Source organism: Sciurus vulgaris (assembly GCF_902686455.1).
Source record: "Sciurus vulgaris genome assembly, chromosome: 1".
Taxonomy (NCBI): Eukaryota; Metazoa; Chordata; class Mammalia; order Rodentia; family Sciuridae; genus Sciurus; species Sciurus vulgaris.
Genome location: NC_136461.1, coordinates 54168998 through 54196110, shown reverse-complemented (window position 1 = coordinate 54196110; position 27113 = coordinate 54168998). Strand labels below are relative to the sequence as shown.

The window sequence follows — 27113 nt, the reverse complement described above, 5'->3', positions numbered from 1 at the left end:
TAGCAGATGACCAGCTAGGCACCATGCTGATCTTTTGGGGTGTGTGAAGGCAGACAGTGGTGTAGGACAGTCTATGACATTTACAAAGTCAACCACCCTATACCCACTCAGCAGTTCCTTTGTGCATTTTCTAGACATGGGGAAAGTCATCTAGTGTTCGCACTGCACCTTGCTGAGGTGGGCCTGATCTTTCCCCTGCCAGATAAATACTTAGAAGCTGGTGGTTCCCAGGTGAGGTGTCACATGAACATGCTGGAGAGAGAGGGTTTTAGTTTCTTTTTAAGAAATAATAAAATGGTCATTCCATGAATTATTATATACTTACATAGAGAAGTTTTACATTTTTTATTTAGATAGGTAATTATTTTGACAAAACCCTTATATCTAAGAAAAAAAAAAATCTCCAGCTTACTCTTTCACCTCCAGTCCATTTCCAGTTTGTAAACACGCTCTGATCCTTCCAACCACATGGCTTTGTATGGGCAGGTGTTCTTACCAGAGCCCAGTTAATGACTATTTGCCTTGGGTCAAAGGTCACCTTCTTAGTTGTACCTACTCCTCCCCACCCCACCCTACACACTCCACCAGGCCACACCCTAAGTTCTTAGCACCACTGTAGTTTATAATTTCAATAATAAATTGATTAGTACTCATCTTTCCCAGTCAACGTACACTCCAGTAATGTGTAGTACTTTTCTTATGACAGTGCTATGAACTAGCATGGTAACTAGCATGGGAAAGGTATTCAATAATGTCCTAAATGAATGAAATAAATACATGAATGAATGAAAAAATGAATGACCTACTTTAGAGAAGCAAGAAAATACAAGTTCTTCCTGCTTTCTCAATCCCATCACTCTTCTTTGACCCTACAGCCTTATTTTGATGAGGAGAATTGCTTGAATATATACCATGGAGTGGTAAAACTGGATCAAATGGTGGTTCCATTCCAAGATTCTCTTTTCTTTTTTTTTTTTTTTTCCAAACAACAGAAATTTATTTTCTCACAGATCTGGAGATGGGCATGGCTAAGGTCAAGGTGTCAGCTGATTCCTTACCTAAAGAACTGGAGGTGCTTTACTACTGAGCTACATCCCCAGTACTTTTTCTTTATTTTGAGACAGATCTCACTAAGCCACCAACGCTACATCCCCAGTCTTTTAAAATCAGCATATTATAGTGATACAGCCAAATCAACATTTGTAGCAGCACAATTCACAATAGTTAAGGTATGAAAACAACCTTGATACCATCAACAGATGAATGGATAAAGCAATTGAGGTACATAGACACAATTGAATGTTATTCAGCCACAAAGAATGACATTATGACATTTTCCAGTGAACTGATAGACTTGGTAACTATCATGCTATGTGAAATAAGCCAACTGCAAAAAAAAAATAAAAGTCGAATTCTCTCTGATAATGTGGAGGCTAACCCATAATAAGTGGGGTGGGGAGAACAAAAGTTCATTGGATTAATAAAGGGGAATGAAGGGAAGGAAGAGGGGATGGGAATAGGAAAGAAACTAGAATGAATTACACATACTTTCCTGTGTACATACATGAATACACCACAGTGTATCTCAACATTGTGTACATCCCCAAGACTTGGGTCCTAATTAGAATAAGATATATTCGATGATTGTATAAATATAACAAAATAGACTCAACTGTCATGAATAACTAAAAATAACCAACTAAAAAATAAAAATAAAAATAAAGGAGAATTGCTTGAAAATCTGTTCTTCTACAGCTGAGCAACAACCTAGCCTTATATATATTTGCTTCTTGAGCAAATGAATGAATGACATATAAATGCACCTGAAATATTATCATAAGAAATGCTACTGTATGAATTCATAATAGAAGAGAAATAAACGTTTTGTAATTGACAAAAATCAGCAGCTCTGTTGTAATAAAGGGAGACTCCATGGTCTACAGAGAGCAATGGCAGAGCTGAGTGTGCAGACCTGTGGCTAGAGCCAGGCAAGGTGAAGTTTCCATAAAGAGAATAAGTATATGTAAAACTACGTTCCTGCCTCTCCTGGAAATAGGGCATTGTTTTCTTCTGATAAAAGAGTATAATTCAGTCTTCTGTATTGTTAGTTATGCTTACAATATTACTTGTGTATGCACTCATTGATAAGCTATAAAGTACTTTTCCTAACTGTAGATCATAGAGCATTTGAATGTCCTGGAATCAATTTACTGGGTTGCAAAGAACATTTTTAACAAATGAAACAGAACATAACACTGTATTCATTCTATTTCAAGCAAGTAGTGTTTGTTTTTTTAACACTGAAATACTATTTTATTGAATTACAGAATATATTAAATAATCTTCAGTAATTCAAATAATGTACGTTAAATTTCAAATAAATTTTTAAATAATTATGATCAACAATGATGAGGAGCAAAGAGATAATTTTATACATTCCTGATAGGAATATATTAAAAAATTCAATGTTTTAAAAATGTTTTTTATTAGTGTATTATAGTTATACATTGAATTTGGAGTTCATTCTGATATAATCATACAAGCATGGAATATAATTTGCTCCACTAGTTCATCTTTTGTTTCCGTTTTGCATCTCTATATCTTATGTGTGTGCTCGGTGGGAAGGTGAAATATATTTTTCCCTGTGGGTCCTGGTCTAATATATATATTGAGAAAAAGTATCTGCTTACAGAACCAATCCTATAGTCTCCAAAGTCAGACAAATTGGGACGCTAATCTTGGCTTTAAAACACCACCTCTACTACAAAATGGAGTTAATAATTAATCTAAAATATGTAAATATGTAAAATAACAACATAAATAATAATGACTAAAATTATTGAGATCTTTCTATGTCATGAGTACCATCTCCATTAATCTCCAAAACAACTTAATAAAGCTAACAGCCTCACTTTACAGGAGGAAACTGAGAAACTGAGAACTGAAGGGAGAGTCTACATGAACCTAAGAGTTTGTATCTCAGTGATTTGCACATAAATAAGTGGACATCCTTGTTATGAACTACCAGCAATTATTTAATGAATCCTACTTTAGTACCTTGCATGGAGTAGGAAAAGTTCCACAAACATGTGTGATGGATAAAATGCAGTACTTGCACTCAGAGCATTATCCACAATAAGGTCTAGGAAATTAAATACAGCACAAATTCTTCTGGACTGTATGCATTAAAGGAAGGCTTGGAGAAAGAAGGGTGTAGAGCAAGATCTTCCTTGAGGAGGAAAGCTGTGCATAGCTGTGCATAGCTAAAAGGAAATAGATAGTAAAGGCACAACCAAGGCCCAGGGGAAAAAACGACTAGACACGTAGATTGACAACAGTGGAGAGAGAAATGTTGAAGACTTGATTAAAGGATTTGTATCTTGCAGCCAAAAGAAAATCACTGAAAACTTAAGTGAGTAGTGATAAACATGTAATCACGGAAACTACATAATGACCTCAAAATAATTACTATTTTAAAAATTGTGTATTTTGACACGAAGACCGAATTTTATTGTTTTCAATGTTATGGGTGGAAAGTCAACCTTGTTCAAGAAAAATTATGAGGATTAATAAAAACATTAAAAGGTAGAATTTTCTGAAAAATTCTATTACCGAAGTAAGTTCAAATTATTTTAGTATACTTGACTTTTGTAAAGTACTTTGGCTTGAAGGGGAATATCTGCATATACAGGTTTTTATGATAGGTTTTTCAGTTTGTAGAGTTTGGGGATAAGATTATTAATATAATTTTTATGTTGCTTTAAATACTTATGGACATTAAATCATAGTTTAAATACAATGACACCAAGACTTTTGCCTAAAGAGTTTATACCAAGAAAAGTAGCCAAGTATCTATTATTCATCATATTTGACCTTTAATATTCTAATATTCATTTTATTTTCTACTATTACCAGAAGATATGCATATTGTCAACTCACATGATAAGCTAGTACTGAATTTTGTTTCTTCCTAATTTCAAACACCTGCATTCTAGTATTTCTAAAGATCTATAATAAAAAGACTTATGTTAAAACGAATTAAATAAAATAAAACTCTTATATCTTAAAACATGTTTAAAGATCTAGAAGTCACATGGCATCTAAAATGCAATCTTACATATTTTGGGTTAAAAAGATTGGAAAAGCGACCTTCTGAAAATTAAGTCCTTGTGCCCAGGAACAATTCTTGGGGTTTGGAACATCTTCCCAAAACAGCTTTTTCATTCTACAAAGAATAAATAAATAAGGCATAAGAATTATAGAAAAACATGCATATTGAAAATGCTAAAAGTTATGAATATACAAAACAGAAATTGGTCCTTCAGAGCAGTTATGCTTCAGTAGGATCTGACTCATTTTTACATTCTGTCTCATGAAGAGTGCTTCCAAATTTCTACCTAGACCCAAGTTACTGATCCATATCATAATAAAAACAGGGAAAAAATAACAGAATGAATCAAACAACATTACCCTATGTAAATGTATGATTACACAAATTGTATGCCTTTACTCCATGTACAAACAGAGAATCAACATGTATCCCATTTGTTTACAATAAAAATAAATTTAAAAAAAAACAGCCCACTTTATTGAAAGCTTGTGCCAGGTTCCTAGCTAAACGCTGTGCACAGGTTTTCCTCAAAAACTGAAATACTGAAGGTGGCTACCACATGGGTGTCAGGAACAAACCCTCCTGATACAACCCCAGCAACTGGACAGACCAAAAGAAACAAAACCAGATTCTGAAAGCTCTCCCTCCTTTTTGCTAGAAAATAAAAGTCTCTATAGAGATTTGGCATTTGTGAAATGACCTCATTGGTTGGAGTTCTCAGCAGGGAGTGAGGTGGCAGCCATAGACCCATCCAGGGAACTCAAGGCCACTTGTCTGACAAGCCAGACAGACTGGAGCCAGGCGGGCTGTTCTCTAAAGAGCAGAGTGCCTGCTCATTGCAATGAACTGACTGCTCCAGGTCACCATTAAAAAGTCCATTTTTAAAGTCAGTGCGATCACCACTAAAATCCTCAACCCAAAATGGAGAGCTCTGAAAATCATTTTTACCACATCTAAGAACATGCCCAGGCTTCCTGTTTTCAGTCTGTTAGTTCCTGAATGTATACACAGAGTGGGGAAAAAAAAAAAATAAAAACTCAACTAAATTCTTCCTTGAGGTATATGTTGTCCTAGCAAACTGGAAAGTCATTTCTTAAAAGCGAAATTTTTTGTTCGTGCCATCTTGTTTAAAAAAATTTTTTGTAGTTGTAGATGGACAGAATGCTTTTATTTTATGTATTTTTATGTGGTGCTAAGGATCAAACCCAGTGCCTCACATATGCTAGGCAAGTGCTCTGCCACTGAGCTACAGCCCCAGACCTCTTTATGCCATCTTAACTGTATAATGAATCCAGACAAAAACGTTTAGAATACTTCAATATTCATGATTTGGCTTGTAAATCAAGACTTAAATATGTTCAGGGCTTTTGCCATAAAGATTCTTAAAATTAAGTATAATACCTTTGGTGTGATATTAACAATGTTCCAAGTAATAAGACAGAAGAGGAAATAATTATCGGCACAATTACATATAGATCTGCATCATTCTGATGTTTTTCAATATCATCTGAAAAAGAAATACAGTTCACACAATTCAGACACTTAAGGCAATCTTAATTTCTTTCTCTATCAAAAATTAGAGACTTTTTTCAGATGTTATCACACACCTTTGTCTTTAAAAATCCAAAACTAAGAGGGAGACAAAAAGGATGTTATGTTCACATTAATATTTTGTTTAGTATTACACTTAAAATCTAGCAAATTTTTTTCAAAATTATCTATTTGCTAAGTCACTCCATCAGATTACCTTTAGATTACATGATTATATGAGTATCAATTATAGGTGTCATGATGACACAGCCACATCAATGTTTATAGCAGCTTGTCCTTCAACAAATGAATGGATAAAGAAATGTGTATATATACACAATGGAACTACTCAACTATAAAAAAGAATGACTTTATGACTCTTGCCAGTAAGTGGATGGATCTGGAGCCTATCAAGCTAAGTGAAATAAGCCAATCCTCCAAAACCAAAGGTTGACTATTCTCTCTGATATGTGGAGGCTAATATACAACAAGGTGGGGTTGTGGAGGGGAGAAGGGAAGTTCAGTGGACTAGATAAAGGGAAATGAAGGGAAAGGAGGGGGGACAGGAATAGGAAAGATAGTGGAATGAACTGGAGATAACTTTCCTATGTTCATATGTGAATACACCACCAGTGAAATGCCACAACATGTACAACCACAAGAATGGGATCCTAATTACATGAAGTTATATTCCATACATGTATAATATGTCAAAATACAAACTTGTCATGTATATCTAAAAAGAACAAATTAAAAAAAAAAAAAGTTGTCATGATGAATCAAAGTATCTGCTCCCAGTGAACCCAGTCTATAACACCTGCCAAACTTCATCTTGTTCCCTCCAGACACACTGACCTCCTTGCTGTTTCTCGAATTATCGGCTCATTCTTTAGGACCTTTGCAAAATGCTACCCCTTAGCCTGGAGTGTTCCTCTCTTTTATATGCAGATATCAACACCACGAAATTACCATTTCTGGCCATCTAACTAAAGCAACACATTTTTAACTCTACCCCTTCATCTTACTTTTATTGTCCTTTAGGTACTTATTCCTATCTGACATCATATTTTACATAACTTCTTTACCCATCACTCCTATTAAAGCCTGGAGTTTAGGCTCCATAATGACAGAAACTTATGTTCATTCACCTTTTAACCCCAATTCTTAGAACAATACTCAATAAATGTTTGTTAAATACTGAAATAATTTAAAAAAAATATTTTCATTCTAAAATCAGATAAAATATTTCTTTCTAAAAATTATATTATTGGAAGCCAGGCATGGCTCTAATCCCAGCAATTTGGAAGTCTGAGGCAGGAGGATCTCAAGTTCAAAGTCAACCTCAGCAACTTATCAAGGCCCTGAACAACTTAGTGAGACCGAATCTCAAAACAAAAAATACAAGGGCTGGGGATGTGGCTCAGTGGTTAAGTGCTGCTGGGTTCAAAACCCAATACCAAAACCAAAAGTACATTATTGGGTTGCTTGAATTTGAAAACAATTAAAAAATATAAGATCAAATCATTGTTCAAGTGCAATAAGATGAATCAGAAATATAAAAGGTTCAGTGAATTTAACTATAACTGTCCATTTTTATTTTTAGAGGAAAAAATATTTCCTTTTGAACCATCCTATGATACATTTACATAAGACTTGACTCTTCCATGATCTCACCAGAAAAAGAATATCCCAATGGCAACATAATTTCTAATAAATTAGGAAAAACATAATCAGTGTAAAAAGAACTAAAAGTAAAACTTTACCTTGGGTGAAACTAGTAGTTATCTTTGGTTTTCCCACTCCTTCCATAAATACTGGGTAAAGACTGAACTGATACTTCTCAATGGGGATAAAATGATCTGAGGAGAAAAATACAGTAAATGTTCATTTGTGCTTAACTAATACTGAGGAGACCCTATCTAAAAAAACATGTTGTTTTCCAAATAGAACTCAGTAGTTATTTATAGACTTAACTGATGGAGTTTTGAAAATAACCTAAGCATACCACATTCCCAGTAATGATAATAGTTTTCCAAACAACTTTTCAAATATATTACTAGACACAGAAGACTGTGATTTTTCAAAGGCATGTTTCAGTTATAGCCAATATGTTCAAGTTGGAGTATAAGAGCTTTCTTTCCTTCACTTTACCAGAATAATAGGTCCTCCCTTCTCTCCCTCATCCTCAAAGTAGGCAATATTTCCCTTCTATAGCAATTTATATAGAAATTTAGTTTGCTTAGTTTCCCCCTCAAGGTAACTGAAAGACTAAAGTCTTGTGAAATCCTTTGCAAAGAGGATGGACACAACAACAAGGCCTCCTCTTGTAATACCTGCAGGTCTAGATACCAGGAAAATGGCCATCCTTGTGGCAAAGCTTAAAGATCTAGCAAGGATTTTCATGAATGCTATTCCAAAAGAGGCAGACCTCTTTGAGGCCTAAATTCTATATCCCCATTGTTTAAAGAAAGGCACAAGAGTAACTACCTAGATGACAGTGGCAATGAACTCTGTTCTCTATCAATAATTCATAAATAAATTTACCCTGATGATAAATTATAAGTTTCTGGAATGAAATGAAAGTGTGAATCCTTTGGATGATTTTGTGTGATAAGATCACAATAATCTTTAGCTTATCTACTTTATTTCCCTTAATCCTTATTCTGACTTGGAGAGGCTGAATTATGCAGTTAAAATTTATGCTTTACTTGTCCGTTGGGATAACTGTTGTACCTTTGAACAGATCACACTGGCCTAAGTAACCACATCATAGATGCTTAGATTTGTGGTCTACCACTCCCACTTATTGCTAGTGACAGTATAAGTGAGTACAGTTTGGGAAAGCAATTTGGCAGTAGTTTTTAAAAAGGTAAAGCTGAAAGCAATATGATATATGATTACAATGATATAAAATATAAAATGAAAAAAGGTCAAGGGAAATAGAATTAAATGTTTTGGTAAGATAATACAAGTACTAAGATGGTAGTAGTACCTATGTTTTTGCAGTTTTTATTAACTGGCTAAATTATTTGGATTAAATATATATAGTACCATACTAATCCATGAGAGAAACTTATTAAAATATAGTAAATTTAGTATTGGATATGCAGTTCATTGATACAATATTTGTCTTACATGAATGAGACCTTGAGTTCAATTCTCATTACTACACACATACACATACACACACACACATACACACGCACGGGCACAAAAAGCATAGTAAACTTACCATGGATATAATACTTCTTAACATTTGAAGGAATTCTAAGCCATTTAATTTCATCATCTTCATTAAGATTTTTCCATTCAATGATAAAGTACATGAGATGGTAATCACTGGGAGATAGCATCCAGGAAAGAATCACACAACTGCTGTTTAAAGGATAAGCACTGAGTGACTGCATGAGATTTACTGAAGGGAAAAGAAGAAAATTTATTTTTAAACTCAAAATTAACGAAAATGTACTAATACCCTAGAGAAACTAATGACCTACTGCTACTGGATGAGGGGAAAAAAAGGTGGCAGACAACTCATATAAATGCAATATGTGCCAATTATTTTTCCACCATGAGAGTCACATAAGCAGAGATATTTAAGAATACATGATATGGAGGGAAAAATAATCTACCTAAAATCTAAAAAAAAGGAATTATCTTGGATAGTCAAAATTATTCTCAGCTGGAATCCTGCACAAGCCTACTAACCATCCTCTCAGATTCCCTTCAAACTCTTCTCTCCTGCTGACAGTGATGCTATCAAAGCACAAATCTGTTCATTTTAACACCCTCAGCACAGATTCCCACTTAAAAGCCTCCAGTAGATTTCCACATCTGTGGATAAAATTCCTATCATGCCCACAAGGCCCTGAGGGCCAAGTCTCAACCAACCAACTTCTCTGCCTCTTGCAAATTTCTGCAATAAAGCCACCCTGGTCTTCCTTCATATCCTATTCTGTGCTGAAAAGGCTTTTTTGATCAGCTCTTCCTGGTCAGGACAAATGCTCTTCAACCCACCCCCAAAATGAGGTAATTTAATTTCTACTCACACTTCAGATTTCAATTCAATATCATTTCCTCAAGGTGACTTCTCTGATTCTCAATGCCAGGTCACATTCCTTTTTTTTTTTTTTTTTCTTAATTCCATAAAATTATATTCCTTTCTTAAGGACACTTAGCTTGTCAGTAGACATTCACTTGTATGAGATTTTGATTCATATCTCTCTGAATATGCCTCATTATAGTTTTTTCTTACATTGAAATTTTCCCCACTTAGCAAACTGAAGCATTCAACAAATACTTCCAGAACACATTTACTAAAAATATTTTAAGCGTAAGTATTGTACTGGGCATTTTCAAACTTATAAGAAGTTTACATAATAAGTTAAAAAGTATTGCATTTTTTATTAAAAACTCAGACTTTGAATATATAATGCAGAATAGAAACTCTTAGTGAAAGTGGTCCTTGATTCTCTAGTTAATCAGATATATCAAAATTAATGAAAAAAGGTTTGCCACTCACAGTGAATGAAGCCCACAGTAATTTTCAACTCTCAGCAATTAACCTGTATCCATATAACATGCCCTATTCTATGAATGCATAGCTATATATAAATATACCACATATTATAAGTGTGTATATATAGTAGACTATATATAATAAACTGGCATATATTTATATATAACATACTATATAAATTTATTTTTACATACACATGGGAAAAGGGGTCACAGACCTACAACCTCCCTTGTTCCAAAATATTAGATTTACTAAAATATTTTCATTTATTTTAATGCCAGTTGAAAAATGTTCTACCACAGGAACATAATCAGTGTACACTGTAATTTGTTATCTTCCAAAGAAGAGATGAAGGATGAAAGAGAACCCCAGGCTGCTCGGAAGATTATTTAGAAAGGGAACGCTTTGCAAAGGTTAAATATTAAAAGGGGCAATAGATTACTACTCCATATATCTTCTTACCTTTGCTCATAGGCCATGAGAATGTTAGATTAAAATTTTCAAAAGATGCACCAATTGAATTGATGGCCAGCACTGTAACAGTATGTGCTTGCTCTGTCCACAGGAAAGTAGATTTGGTGTGGTTTCCCACATCTTCAGACCATGTTCCATTGTGGGAAGTATGATGCTTTACCACATATCTCCTCACACTGCACAATGAGTCATTTTTCATCAGGGGCTGCAGTAAACATAAAATTGATTAGTTTAAGAACTACAGTGCTTTTCATACCAACTGAGCTCATGCAGCTTTAATATATTTGCCATTAAGAGGCAGGAATCCGACTAGGGCAGGCAATGCCTATTATAATGCTGAGGGACGGGGAAAGTGGGGAGGGCTAGAGGCTGCCTGGGACCACAACCACCATGAAGGTGTCTGGGTAATTATGGCGCATAGGAAACTTAATCGCCACCCCCCAAACGCTTTTTGTTTTGTTTTGTTTTAGTTTTTGGTTTTTTTCTTAAGACTCAGAGAGTAAAGCCCTCGAAGATAATGAAGTAAGGAGATAATTAGGACACTTTTCTAACAAAGAACTTCACTCTCATTTTAGAAAAAGAAACGATGAGAAGAAGTAGGGTTTCCTTATTTCAAAAACAAGTAAGAACCAACTCTCCTATTCTGTAAAATAACAAGAAAGAGCTAAGAAGATATTAATCATCATTTACATTAATCCTAGTAAGATCTGTCATTCATTTTCCCTTACTCTGTTGTGCTTGGAAGATTATTTAGAATAGGAAGACCTTGAAAAGGTTAACAAGTAACAGAGGCTATCAGTATTTCTGTCCTAAGTTTTGTTTTAGTCAACTCTATTCTTCTATTCTATGGAGCTTAAAAACATACCCTACCTCCCCAATCACCTTCACTGTCAGAGGTAAGAGTAAAAGCTTCCAATCCCTCATAAAGTCACAGAAAGTTGACTGCAGACTAGAACACCACTTTTCATATTTTTTCCCACTTATATGCCTTTAAGTCAGAAATGAGAGAGAAAAATAAACACATATACATATATCCCTGCAGCACTTAGAATCACGTGCACAGGTTGGGAGTAAAATGTTAGCAGCTATCGCAAGAAAGAAATATCTAAAAAGTTATGCAAACTTTGGATTTTATTTGAAAAACCCATGTCAGTTTTAATATACAAGTATTTATTTTTGTAATCATCAAAACTGATAAATGTCCCTACTTTTCTGTTACTACATGATGCTCTGTGCTCATCTTATACATTTCCTGCCCGAGCCCTAACATTAGCCATTCTCTCAAGATCCCATTCTTTTCATTGGATCATGGAATTAGAAAAAAATCTGGGCGTGCTCCTTACACGTGAGCATCATTACTTTTAGTTCTTAGCTTACAAATCAATAAAATGTACATGTGAATTAACTCCTGCATATACACATCTCTAAATATTCCCTCAAGAGTCCATTTACATTAAGCTAAATATAAGTTCATATTCCAACTCAAATCTATGACCATATCTCCAATTCTAATTAATGACCAAATGGATCATTCTAGCCTCCACCCCTTCTTTATCTGTAACCTCCCATTTCAACAGTGAGAAATCTGTATCTCATCATCTGCTGTTCATTTACTTAGTTGTTCCATTCTGGGATATGTATGGTGGTATCAAAACTGTTAGCCTATACCCTCATGAGAGACACATCAACTAGAGTTCAGCGTTTATTGGGGCTTCTTTCACCTTTAGTCTTAAAATTCCACACCTTTCCAGTTACTTAGGACTTTTTTCCAACCACCTTCATACACTTGTAATACAGATAGATTCCCATGTCATGGTCTGTATTTCATCCTGGGATGTTCCAACCTCCTTGGAATTTTTAAAAAATCTACATGCATTCAGCTTCACTCCTTGTGCTATAAAGTTCATGGGTTTTGGAAATGTGCAGTGCAAAGTACCTACCATTTCAGTGTTAGAACAGTTTCACTTTTGAAGGATATCTGGTTGCTTCCAGTTTAGAGTGATTTATGAATGAAGCTGTTTGAACACTCACGTGCAAGTTTTTATGTGGACATAAAGTTTTCAAACCACCTGGATAAATGTCTGGGAGTGCAATGCTGCATCATATGGTAAGGCTACATTTAACACTGTAAGAAACTGCCAAACCTTCTTCCAAAGTGGTGGGACCATTTTGCATTCCCACCAGCAATAAATAAAAATTCTTGCTGTCTTGCATCCTCACCATCAATCTGTATTTTCATGGGTTTTTTTGTTTGTTTGTTTGTTTTGTTTTTACTTTACTCATTCTATTAGGTGTGGAATGGTATCTCATAGTTATCACACTTTGCAAGTCCCTAATGACAAACTACATTATATAGTTTTTAATATTTTTATTTGCCATTAGTATGTTTGCTTTGGTTAGATGTATGTAATTGGATTATTTGTTTTCCTATTGTGGACATTTTAAGATCTCTGTGTAATTTGGTTAAAAGTCCTTTATGAGATATCTTTAATCTATTAATTTAAAAAAAATAAATAAATAGAAGACCAGTTGAGTAAAGGGAACAGGAGTAGGAGGAGGGGAGGAAAAGGGGAAGTACTGGGGACTGAATTGGAGCAAATTATATTCCAAGCTTGTAAAATTTTGTCAAATTATACCCTAATATTATGTATAATTATAATGCACTAATAGGAAGGAAAGGAAGAGGGAAGGAGGGAGGGAAGAAAGAAGGAAGGAAGAAAAGGAAAGAACCTTCAAAATCTGAAATACATCTGGTCCCAAGCATTTGGATAAAGAATACTCAACCTGTATTGGATCATGACCCAAAGTATAACATAAATATGTATGGTTCATACTGATAAAAACAAATGAATAAATAAATGTAGGAAAACAGATGAATCTCCCATGCAGAAGTCTAAATAATTTAGTTAGATCCTCTACCCTCCAGAAGGTCGAACACAGCTCTCACTCCTTAAGCAGTGGCAGAACATAATGACTTTATTCCCAAAAGTACAACATGGAAAGGGGAAAACAGAGTAATTGAACAATGGGAAACTGATAAGCTACCTCAGTCAAGTAATCAACATTAGCACCAACTATGTTAAATCATGTTGGTAGTATGCAGCCTTAATATGAGGTGATGGAATGGCTCTTTACATCAGTGGTCTTTCCCTTCCCATCAAAGGAATGTAAACATTAGGGAACATCCCACAAAATCCATTTGAGAGAAAGTCTACAAAATACCTGACAGTAATTCTCAAATATGTCAAGTTCATCAAAAACAAAGAAGATCTAAGAAACTTTTACAGCCAGGAAGAGCATAAGGGGACATGACTACTTATATTGTAATGTGCTATACTGGGTGGAACAAAAAGACAACCTTCAGTAAAAACTAAGGAAATCTGAATCTGAGTAAATTAAGAAGTTACATAAATAATAACACGTTGCTTACTTACAACAAAAGTATCATGTTGATGTAAAGTGTTATTTATGAATTTGATATGGGCTAGATGGGAATTCTCTGTACTATCTTTGCTATTTCTCTGTAAATCTAACCCCAAATGAAGTTTTTATTTAAATGAAAGCCAGAGAAATGATTTTTTTTTTTTTTAAAGTACCATTCTTATCCTGTGGTCTTGTGGCTTATCCGTTATAAACCCTTGGGCAAATCTTACCCCAGAGTCTGAGAAGCATAGCCTGGGGAGCATCTATGGTTTGGATCTTGAAGGTCCCCCAAAGGCCCATGTGTTAAAACCTTGGTCACTAGCTTGTGGTGCCACTGGAAAGTGGTGGGGTCTAGTGGAGGGAATTAAGGTCATTGTGAGTGTGTCCTTGAAGGAGGTTACTGGGACACCACCCTGCCCTCTTTCTCTCCCTTTGCCTCCCCACCACAATGAGATAAGCAGTTTCCCCAGCATGAGTTTCCACCATGATGTTCTGCCTTGCCACAAAGCCAAAAGCAATGGAGCCAACTAACCACAGACTGAAACCTCAGACACTGTGAGCTAAATTAAATCTTTCCTTCTCCTTGTAAGTATTTTACTAGTGTTGGAAAACTCACAAATAATAGGAACCATAATCCCTGACCTATTACCTCGGTTCAGAAAACAAAAATAAAACTATACAAAACAAAATCAATGAAAGATAATTCAGCTAATAAAAGTCATTCAAGTTCCTTGAAAGATGTAATCTATCTCCCTCCCTCAGATCAACACACAGAGCTGAGGTGTATATCGTGACAGCCACCAGCTACTTGTGGCTCTTTAAATTTAAATAAAATAAAGTTTTTTAAAAGTGTCAGTTATTAATGCAAACTTTAAATTAAAAATATTGAAATGGAAAATATTCAGAAATTGCATTACTTATTAGTTAAATAAAATTATAATTAAGTTAAATTAGTTTGTTATTAAATTTACAAAGTAAAGGTACATAAATTCTTATACATCCTAATTTTTATACAGGGATTGATCTTAAATCAGGAAACCTCTTTCAAACATGTTAAATCAGTCCTGGGAACTGAACTTGAGTCTCACATTTAGGGTGATACAAACGCTAATTTATTCCTAAATCACTCTTAAATTTGCTATCTTCTGATCAAATAATTTATTCACTTGGGATAGAAATCAATTCATTTGGGAGAAAGAATGCTCTGAAATTTCTATTCAATATCCATTGTTTATGGAAACATCCATTATTTATATGTCATCTAATAGAATGGTCTCATATGTCTCAGATGCTTTTGAGGCAATAGGGAAGACCACATTTACATTGTTCAGGATTAAATACAATAAAGTGTTGGAACTCAAAGAAATGTCAAACATCATCTGATCCGATCTTACATTTATACAGATGAGTAAAATGAAGCCCAAAGAGTCTAAGTGTAGTAGTAATAGCATAATTACAAAAAGATAAGCTGAGAAAAGGATGAAAGTCTACTAACTTCATGCCAATGCTCCAGTCACTATACATCCTACCTTCTTGCAATCACATTTAAAAAAATGAAGTGAAAATACGGGATTGCAGATCATTTGAGAGATTAATAATGATAGGATTATGAACCATAAGTATATCTTTTAAGAGTATAAAAACGGGCTGGGCTTGTGGCTCAGTGGTAATGTGCTCCTCTAGCACATGTGAGGCACTGGGTTCAATCCTCAGCACCACATAAAAATAAATACATAAAAAGATATTGTGTCCATTTACAACTGAAAAAATTTAAAGAATAAATAAATAAAATTTAAGAATAACATAAAAAGCAGGAATACCTTCCAGAGTAAGGTGACATTTCTCTCTTTTTTAGTAATATCTCCATTAATGGTTCTCCAAAATTCAGGTCCTTTGATAGGAACTGTAAAATGACAAGAAGCCCGAGTTATCCATGGGTTTTGAGAAGGAATATTTTGAGTCACATTTGAAACACACACTTGTGGACTTTCGAAACACATAATCCTTGCAGACCTTTGACATCCATGACAACTGTGTAGACTGGACTGCTCCAATTACTCCAATATCCCAGTCCGTCTAACCTCTTACAGCGCACCTGAACAGCGTAGACTACGCACAGGTCTGGCACTGGAAGACTGGCAGATTTTGATTTTGCATCATTCACCTCATGCACCTGTGAAGCAGGTCAAAGCATTAGGCTGATCATTATTAACACACACGTATCTAAAAATAAATGCATTTTATTTAAAACCTTCACACTATTTCAAAATTAAGAGACAACTGATTTTGTATTTTCTCGCTTCAGAAATAGTCATTTTAAGATTGGACTAAGTGCCTTCAAGTCAAGGATTTCTTTACGTATTTCTTTACATATTTCTTTACTTTTCTTTTGGACTGGTCCACTTACAACCTTGTTTTATAAGCATTCTTTTATCCTATTACTAATCCTTGTCCTCGCATTCTCTGTCCACAAAGAATTCTCTGAATTTTAATTTAGTGGTCAGAGAGGACTCTATAGAGAATATCTACATTTCATCTCCCTCCATAAGCAGATAAATTGTTACACTCATTTTAATTGAAATCATTGTGATCTGATGACATAATTAGGGTTCCTCATGTTGCTCAATTTCTGCACACTGTCATAACAAAAGCTGACATGGAAAGCCACCATACCCACACTTGTCACTATGGATAACAAATCTGATTGTCTAATAAAAGCAGTTTCTTTCAAAATGCATTCCAATGAACATTGGTATGCTAAAAGATATTAATAGATGTTAGAGGAAAAAGAGTTTCTTAGAAAAATGAGTTTGGGAAACATGAGATGAAATAAATTCAGAAATGTTTCTTAATGCAGGACCTTTACCTCTCCAAACCTTTAATGTGTAAAATACATTACACATAGCAACTCTATATGAGGAAGATAGAGTGATGCAGGGTTTTCTAAATTTATTTAGCTATGCCACCTTCTTTCAAGAAATATTTCACAAGACCAATGTTCCACAAAACATACTTTGGGAAATAATGGTCCTTAAAAGGGTTAGACTTCAATCAATCTAATTAGTGAAAACAGCTACAGAAGATAGGATATATTTTCATATCAATAAAATTAATCTTGTGCCATGAAATTCTTAAACTTTATATTAAACTGCATTTAGTGAGGCAAGCCAAGTAAAATGTACCTTCCATTGTATTTCTTTTCCACTTAAGCCATATCGAATCTGGAACTGAAGATTATTCTCTGGAAAGACTGGCTTTTCCCAAGAAACTTTCAATAAGCCAATGTTTACAGTAATTTCTGCTTTTACACTAGATGGAGGCAGTGGCTTCACTTGAAATTTAAAAAATAATATTATGTAATAGAAATTTAAACATTGTTTATTTTCATGCTTCATTTATAAATCAATATCTATTTAAAACTTAAGCATTCATTACCTTATCTGATCCCCTATAATTTTATGTGATACATAAGAAAAGGATAATCTGTTTTGCAAATAGATAAGATTCAAAAAAAGAACATCATCCATGTCACTCCCACATGGTAATAATGATACCCGATTAGAAATTGAGACATTGGGCTCTACATGCAAAAGGTACCAACCTGAACACATGATAAATATTTACAGTAAATTCTGTTCTACGTGCAGCTTTAAGTAAAGATTAAAAAACCCATCAATTTATACTCTTTCAAACTCTTCTCTTGATGTCTAGGTTAAGGTCATGATTAAAAATAGTCTCTCCAAGTAAAATCTTGGTTTTGTACAATCTAAGGAAAACAGGTTTTTAATAAGCAGAAAAACAGAACTAAGTATGTCCTGATTTTTTAATTTTCTTTCTTTCGCAGTGCTGGGGATTGAACCCAGGGCCTTGTGCTTATGAGGCAAGTACTCTACCAACTGAGCTATCTCCCCAGGCCAGCTCTGACTGTTTTAAAACAGCATTTTAAAATTTAAATGTATAGGCAAGACAGAGTTAAAGGCATAATAGAAAAAATAAACTATAGAAATGCAGAGAAAAAAGTTACCTTGCTTTCTTATCATCTCTTTATGTTGCTATTCTCAGAGCTAAAGTCAAAATTTCAGCTCATGTATGAAATAGGTGAACTACATATATTTTCCTAAGTTCTTAATATTTTACTTTGAGGGCCACTCCTCCTAACAATAAAAATTAATATGGAAATGTGATGCAGGCAGACTCTGCTGCCATTGTCTGGAGGTCTTGGGGTGGGGGGTGCAGTATGCAGCTGCCCTTACGTGTTTTCTCTGGGTGCCACTGCTGCCCGTGCTGCCACGATTATCGGAGGTCTTTTCTCTGGACACTGCTGCTGCTGTTGCAGATACCAGGAGGTCTGCTGACCTCCACGCTGCCTCAGACGCCCAGAGGTCTTTTCTCTACCATTTACACTGCTGCTGCCAATACCGCCACTGCCACTGCTGCTGCTGACCCCCTACCTGCTGCCAACTGACGCCTGCAGCTGCTGCTGATCCTCTACCTGCTGCCACTGACCCCCACCACTACAGTTTCCAACAGAGCCCGGAGGTCCGCTGCAGGGAGACTCCAGGTTTGGTTGCATGAAACCACATCCATTATGAATACTGGCCAGAGTCTGGGGTTTGGGGTGCCAGAGGGTTTACCACCATCTTGGGATGCAGTCACCCCTGTATGGGGACACTGACCAGGACCTGGAGGTTCAGTGTTGGGGAGGCTGCAGCTTTGGATGTGTATGGGGTCTTCCTCCTGGGAGTGCTGATTGCGGCTATCTAGTTACTATTCTCAGGATTGCTCATCCCTAGTGGTCTCTCTCCAAATGCCAGTGGCACTGAGACTGCAACAGGGCCAAACCCAGGACACCTGGGGTCCAGATTGGTGGGTCAGTGACTGGATCTGCCAGGATTAGTCTAGGCAGGCCAGTACTGTGGGAAGTCAGAGACAGGGCTGAGAAGCTTTCAGGCCCTGGCAGGGACAGTTTCTCAATTTTCCACCAAGATTTATTTTATTTTTATTTTTTTTCTTCTCTGGCAACACTCTCCACCATATGCAGCAGGGTGTTTTTCACGCACCAGGCTGTTGAGGATGGTAATACACACATATGGTTTTATAGTTCTGCTGTATATTGTTATATTTTTAATTTTTATTCTCTGTATATATTCTTACTCTCACTTATCTGTTTTCCTAGATTCCACTGCTCCCTTTTCTCCACCCAACAGCCAATCTCTGTTGGCTCCTCTTTTACTTTTCCTCCAGATTTTTGCTTCTGGCTTCTCTCGCCCTCATGAACACCATGTCCTGCACTATTTCTGTTCTCTCTTTGTCCAGTATTTGAGAATCTAATACCTATTGGCAAGTTTTCTGTTTTTATTGTGGACAGTGATTGAGCTCAACATTCCTGTATATAGCAGGAGTGCAGTAGACGCCTTGGTGGGAGCTATTAGATTTGAGGCTGTGTATTGTTTGCACTGGGTGCTACTGATGTTGGGCTCCCTCTTAAAGGCGGGATACTGGAAATCTTCAGGGACAATACAGGTCTACAGGTAGAATCTGTACTGCCTCAGATCCATACAACTAGATGGGAAAATACACAAGCTACATGAAAAAACAAGAGAACAAAGTACCCCAAACAAACCAAGATACCAGAATAAGAGAATCTACTGAAAAGACAGTAGAGGAAATGTTTAAGAGGAGTTTAGAACGTACATAGCTAAACTGATTTGCGAAATATAACATAAAGAGTGAAATCAAAGAGAAAATATAGGAAGTGAAAGATCACTTCAGTAAAGAGTTAGAGATTGTGGAAAAAAAAAAAACAAGCAGAAATCCTTGAAATGAAGGAATTAATAAAACAAATTACAAATTCAATGGAAAATCTCACCAATAAACTAGACCATTAGGAAGACAGAACCTCAGGCAATGAGGACAAAATATTTAATTTTGAAAATAAAGTTGACCATGCACAGAAGATGGTAGGAATTCATGAACAGAACTTCAAGAATTATGGGATACCATGAAAAGACCAAATTTAAGAGTTATCAGGATAGATGAAGGGCAGAGATACAAACCAAAGGAATGCACAATCTTTTCAATGACATAATATCAGAAAATTTCCCAAGCCTAAAGAATGAAATGGAAAATCAAATACAAGAGGATTACAGGACCCCAAATGTACAGGATTAAAGAAGACCCACACCAAAACACATTATAATGAAAATGACTAAAATAGAGAATAAGGATAAAAATCTTAAAGGCCATGAGAGAAAAAAAGAAAATTACTTATAGGGGGAAAACAATTCGGATCTCAACTGATTTCTCAACCCAGACCTTCAAAGCTAGGAGGTCATGAAACAACATATTTCAAGTTCTGAAAGAAAATGGATGCCAACCAACTACACTAAAGGAATAGTCAAAGGAGAAACTAAATCATTTAAAAGTCAGAAATAAACAGAAATGACTGGGAATACAAATCATCTCAGTAATAACTTTGAATATCAATGGCCTAAACTCATCAATCCAAAGACACAGACTTGGAAGATCGCATTAAAAAACAAGGCCCAACAATATGCTGTCTCAAGAGACTCACCTCATACACAAAGACATCCACAGACTGAAGGTGAAATCATGGGAAAAAATATCACTCATATGGATCATGTAAACAAGCAGGGGTTTCCATCCTCATATCAGATAAAATGGACTTCAAGCCAAAGTAAATCAAAAAGGACAAAGAAGGTCATTTCAGACTACTGAAGGGAATTATACATCAGCAAGACATAATGACTGTAAATATTTATGCCCCAAACGATGGAGCATCTACGTACATCAAACAAACCCTTCTCAATTTCAAGAATCAAATAGAGTCCAACACAATAATAATACTGGGTGACTTCAACACACCTCTCTCACTACTGGACCGATGTTCCAAACAAAAACTAAATAAAGAAACTATAGAACTAAATAATATAATGAATAATTTAGATTTAACAGACATATATAGAATATTTCATCCATAAATGAACAAATGCACTTTTTTCTCAGCAGCACATAGATCCTGCTCTAAAATAGACCATATCTTATGCCACAAAGTCACTTTTAGTAAATACAAAAAAATGGAGATACTACCCTGCATTCTATCAGATCATAATGGACTGAAATTAGAAATCAATGATAAAATAAAAAATAGAAGCTACTCTAACACATGGAGACTAAATAATACACTATTATAACGATAAGTGGATGGTAGAAGAAATTCAAGATGAAATAAAAAAATACTTAGAGGTAAATGAGAATACTGATACAACATACCAAAATCCCTGGGACAGTACTGAAGGCCTGAGTACTTAGTACTGAAGTACTTACTACTGAAGAGAGTACTAAAAGGAAATTTTATTGTATTGAGTTCATTTATTAAAAGAATAAAAAGTCAACAAACAAATGACCTAACATTACATCTCAAGCCCTCTAAAATGAAAAAAAATCAACACCCAAAACAGTAGAAGACAGGAAATAATTAGTCAGAGCTGAAATCAATGAAATTGAAAGAAACATTTGAAAAAAACTGAGAAAACAAAAAGATGGTTCTTTGAAAAAATCAGTAAAATTGGTAAACCCCTAGCCATGCTAAAAAGAGAAAAAGAAAACCCAAATTACTAAAATATGGACACAACTGAAATACAGAAGAAAATTAGAATCTATTTTGAAAATCTTTTGAAACTATTTTGAAACTATTTACATCCCAATAAAATAGAAAATATTGAAGACATTAACAAATTTCTAGAGACATACGACCTACCTGAACTGAATCAGGAGGTCATACAAGATTTAAACAGAACAATTTCAAGTAATGAAATAGGAAACACCATCAAGGGCCTACCCATTATGAAAAATCCAGGAACAGACAGATTCTCAGCCAAAACCTTCAAAGAAAAATTAACACCAGTACTCCTCAAATTATTCCATGAAACAGAAAAGAAGGGGACCCTTCCAAACTCATTCTATGAGGCTAATGTCACCCTGATAACAACCAAAGACACATCAAGGAGAAAAAACTTTGAACCAATATCCCTGATGAACATAGATCCAAAAATTCTCAATAAAATTCTGGCAAATCCCTTACAAAAACATATTAAAAAGTGTACCACAATCAAGTGGGGTTCATTCTGGAGATGCATGGTTGGTTCAACATAAAGAAATCAAACAATGTAATTCATCATATCAAAAGACTTAAAAACAAGAAATATATGATCATCTCAGTAGATGTAGAAAAAGCATTTGACAAATTACAGCACTGCATCTTGTTCAAAACAAAAACTAGGGATAGTAGGAATATACTTCAACATCATAAAAGCCATATATGCTAAACCCAAGACCAACATACTTCTAAACAGAGAAAAATTGAAAATATTCCCTCTAAAAACTGGGACAAGGATGCCCTCTAACTCCACATTTGGACAAATTCAACATTTGTCCTTGAAACTCTAGTCCGAGTAATTAAAAGAAAGAAATTAAAGGTATACAAATAGGTAAAGAAGACCTCAAACTATCACTCTTTGCAGATGACATGATTCTATATTTAGAAAATCCAACAACTTCTACCAAAAAACTTCTAGAACTAATAAATGAATTCAGCATAGTAGCAGGATATAAAATCAATACCCATAAATCAAATGCATTCCTATACATCAGTGATGAATCCACTGAAAGAGAAGTTAGGAAAACTACCCCATTCACAGGAGTTTCAAAAAAATAAATAAATAAATAAAACACCTGGGACTCAATCTAACAAAAGAAGTGAAAGACCTCTACAGTGAAAACTATGGAACACTAAAGGAAGAAATTGAAGACATTAGAAGATGGAAAGACCTCCTGTGCTCCTGAAGAGGCAGAATTAATATTGTCAAAATGGCCATACTACCAAAAGTGTTGTTCAAATTTAATGCAATTCCTATTAAAATTCCAATGACATTCTTCATGGAAACAGAAAAGGCAATCATGAAATTCATTTGGAAAAGTAAGAGAACAAAAGTAATAGCCAAAGTAATCCTTAGCCAGAAAGGTGAAGCAGAAGGCATCACAATCCCAAACTTCAAACTATACTGCAGAACTTTAGTAATAAAAACTGCATGCACCAAAGCAGACCAATGGTAAAGAATAGAAGACACAGAGACAAACCCATATAAATACAGTTATGTCATACTAGACAAAGATGCCAAAAACATTCAATGGAGAAAAGATAGCCTATTCAACAAATGGAGATGGGGAAAGTGGAAAGCCACGTGTAACAAAATTAAATTAAACCTTTATCTCTCACACTGCATGAAAAGTGGATCAAAGACTTTGGCTCTAGAACAGAGAACCTGTGACTACTAGAAGCAAAAGTAGTCCCAAATCTTCGTCATGTCAGCCTAGGATCTGACTTCTTTAACAAGACCCCTAAAGCACAAGAAGTTAAATAAAAAATCAATAAATGGGATGGACTCAAACTAAAAAACTTCCTCTCAGCAAAAGAAATAATAATGTGAAGAGAGAGCCTACAGATTGGGAGAAAATCTTTGCCACATGCATCTCAGATAAAGCATTAATCTCTAGGATATATAAAAAACTCAAAAAACTTAACACCAAAAAAACAACCCAATCAATAAGTGGGCTAAGGAACTGAACAGACACTTCACAGAAGATATACAACTGATCAACAAACATATGAAAAAATGTTCAACATCTCTAGCAATTAGAGAGATGAAAATCAAAACTACTCTTAAGATTTCACCTCACTCCAAACAGAATGGCATTTATCAAGAATACAAGCAACAATAAATTTTGGCAAGGATGTTGGGAAAAAGGTACACTCATACATTGCTGGTAGGAATGCAAATTGGTGCAACCATTATAGAAAGTGGTATCAAGATTCCTCAGAAATTCCATTCTTGAAATGGAACCACCATTTGACTCAGCTATCCCACCCCTTGGGCGATACCCAAAGGATTTAAAATCAGCATACTACAGTGACACAGTCACATCAACCTTTATAGTAGCTCAACTCACAATAGATAAACTATAGAACCAACCTAGATGCCCTTCAACAGATAAATGGATAAAGAAAATGGACACACACACACATAATGGAATACTACTCAGCTTTAAATAAGAATGAAATTATGGCACTTGATGGTAAATGCGTAGAGTTGGAGAATATTATGCTAAAGCGAAATAAGCCAAACCCAAAAAACCAAAAGCTGAATGTTTTCTCTGATATGCAGATGTTAATTCACAATAAGGTGTGGGGGGTAGTGGCCAGGGAAGAATAGAGTTACTTTACATTAAGTAGAGGGGAGTGAAGGGAGGGGAAGGTGTATGGGGGTAGGAAGGATAGTAGAGTGAAACAGACATTATTACCTCATGTACATATATAACTGAATGACTGATGTGATCCTATAATATGTACAATCCAAAAAATGAGAAATTATACTCTATTTATGTATGATATATCAAAATGTATAAATGCATTCTATTGTCATGTACATCTAATTAGGACAATTTTTTTCCATATTTACTTGAATAATTTATTATTTTACACTGATTGAATGGTAATAGCAATAGTATAATACTTTATGAAAGTAAACAATGGACAATAATTATATAGTACTTGATTCAAGGAGCTATGACAATAACTATAAAGACAGAAAATAGAGGTTTGTAGGAAAGTACTCTATATAAGATAGTAATATTGCTATCATTAATGTAATTATAGTATTATAAGCAATATAATTTTGAATTTTTAAAATTCTCTAAATCTCAATTTCTCCATTTTTAAAGTCATTTTTTTAATTTATTTTAATTAAAAATCATAAATTTACATAGGGCAATGTTGTTTGATTCATTCTGTTATTTTTCCCTTCCCCCCACCCCTCCCACCCCTCTTTTCCCTCTATACAGTCCTTCCTTCCTCCATTCTTACCACTCTCCTTATCCCTAACCCTAAACCGAACCCTAACCCTAACGCTAACCCCTCCTATCCCCCCTTATATGTCCTCATCTGCTTATCAGCGAGATCATTCGTCCTTTAGTTTTTTGAGAATGGCTTATCTCACTTAGCATGATATCCTCCAATTTCATCCATTTGCCTGCAAATGCCATAATTTTATCATTCTTCATGGCAGAGTAATATTCCGTTATATATATATGCCACAGTTTCTTTATCGACTCATCAACTGAAGGGCATCTAGGTTGGTTCCACAATCTGGCTACAGTGAATTGAGCAGCTATGAACATTGATGTGGCTGTATCTCTGTAGTATGCTGATTTTAAGTCCTTTGGGTATAGGCCAAGGAGTGGGATAGCTGGGTCAAATGGTGGTTCCATTCCAAGCTTTCTGAGGAATCTCCATACTGCTTTCCAGAGTGGCTGCACTAATTTGCAACCCCACCAGCAATGTATGAGTGTACCTTTTTCCCCACATCCTCGCCAACACCTATTGTTGCTTGTGTTCTTGATAATCGCCATTCTAATTGGGGTGAGATGAAATCTTAGGGTAGTTTTGATTTGCATTTCTCTTATTACTAGAGATATTGAACATTTTTTCATCTATCTGTTGATTGCTTGTACATCTTCTTCTATGAAGTGTCCATTTCCTTAGCCCATTTGTTGATTGGATTATTTGTGTTCTTGGTGTAGAGTTTTTTGAGTTCTTTATAGATTCTGGAAATTAGCGCTCTATCTGAAGTATGAGTGGCAAAGATATTCTCCCACTCTGTAGGCTCTCTCTTCACATTACTGATAGTTTCCTTTGCTGAGAGAAAGCTTTTTAGTTTAAATCTATCCCAGTGGTTGATTCTAGCTTTTATTTCTTGTGCTATGGGAGTCCTGTTAAGGAAGTCTCATCCTAAGCCAACAAGTTGAAGGTTTGGACCTACTTTTTCTTCTATAAGATGCAGGGTCTCTGGTCTGATTCCGAGGTCCTTGATCCATTTTGAGTTGAGTTTTGTGCAGGGTGAGAGATAGGGGTTTAGTTTCATTCTGTTGCCATATGGATTTCCAGTTTTCCCAGCACCATTTGTTGAAGAGACTATCTTTTCTCCATTGCATATTTTTGGCACCTTTGTCTAGTATGAGAAAATTGTATTTATTTGGGTTTGTGTCCGTGTCCTCTATTCTGTACCATTGATCTACCTGTCTATTTTGGTACCAATACCATGCCATTTTTGTTACTATTGCTTTGTAATAGAGTTGAAGATCTGGTATTGCAATACCCCCTGCTTCACTCTTTCTACTGAGGATTGCTTTAGCTATTCTGGGTTTCTTATTCATCCAGATGAATTTCATAATTGCTTGCTCTATTTCTGTAAGGTACACCATTGGGATTTTAATTGGAATTGCATTGAATCTGTATAGAACTTTTGGTAGTATGGCCATTTTGACAATATTAATTCGTCCTATCCAAGAACATGGAGATCTTTCCATCTTCTAAGGTTTTCTTTAATTTCTTTCTTTAGTGTTCTGTAGTTCTCATTGTAGAGGTCTTTCACCTCTTTTGTGAGATTGATTCCCAAATATTTTATTTTTTTGACGCTATTGTGAATGGGGTAGTTTTCCTAATTTCTCTTTCTGAAGATTCATCACTTATGTATAAAAATGCATTGGATTTATAAGCATTGATCTTGTAACCTGCTACTTTACTGAATTCACTTATGAGTTCTAAGAGTTTTCTGGTGGAATTTTCAGGTTCCTCTAAATATATAATCATGTCATCAGCGAACAGGGATAGTTTGAGTTCCTCTTTTCCAATTCGTATCCCTTTAATTTCTTTGGTTTGTCTAATTGCTCTGGCTAGAATTTCGAGGACAATGTTGAATAGAAGTGGTGAAAGAGGGCATCCCTGCCTTGTTCCAATTTTTAGGGGGAATGCTTTCAGTTTTTCACCATTTAGAATGATATTGGCCATGGGCTTAGCGTAGATGGCCTTTACAATGTTAAGGAATGCTCCGACTACCCCAATTTTCTCTAGTGTTTTGAGCATGAAGGACAAATTTTTAAAATTTAAAAAAATCTAAATAAAAAAATACTTTTACTGGA

General features: G+C 35.1%; 1 protein-coding gene across 6 annotated transcripts in view; it reads right to left on the bottom strand.

Annotated features, from left to right (window-relative positions):
* LEPR (leptin receptor) overlaps positions 1-27113 on the bottom strand; it is a 124119-nt gene that overhangs the window by 14657 nt on the left and 82349 nt on the right. For 4 of the 6 annotated variants that reach the window (XM_079129662.1, XM_079129663.1, XM_079129667.1 and 1 more), the window contains 8 exons: positions 17240-17388; positions 16071-16230; positions 15878-15960; positions 10623-10839; positions 8874-9056; positions 7405-7500; positions 5513-5618; positions 4150-4225 (listed from right to left, as the gene is read on the bottom strand). In XM_079129662.1, the coding sequence (XP_078985788.1) occupies positions 4150-4225; positions 5513-5618; positions 7405-7500; positions 8874-9056; positions 10623-10839; positions 15878-15960; positions 16071-16230; positions 17240-17388 (1070 nt within the window). Of the gene's footprint in view, positions 1-4117; positions 4226-5512; positions 5619-7404; positions 7501-8873; positions 9057-10622; positions 10840-15877; positions 15961-16070; positions 16231-17239; positions 17389-27113 lie in introns of all 6 variants that reach the window. The other 2 variants (XM_079129665.1, XM_079129666.1) reach the window with 1 other exon arrangement.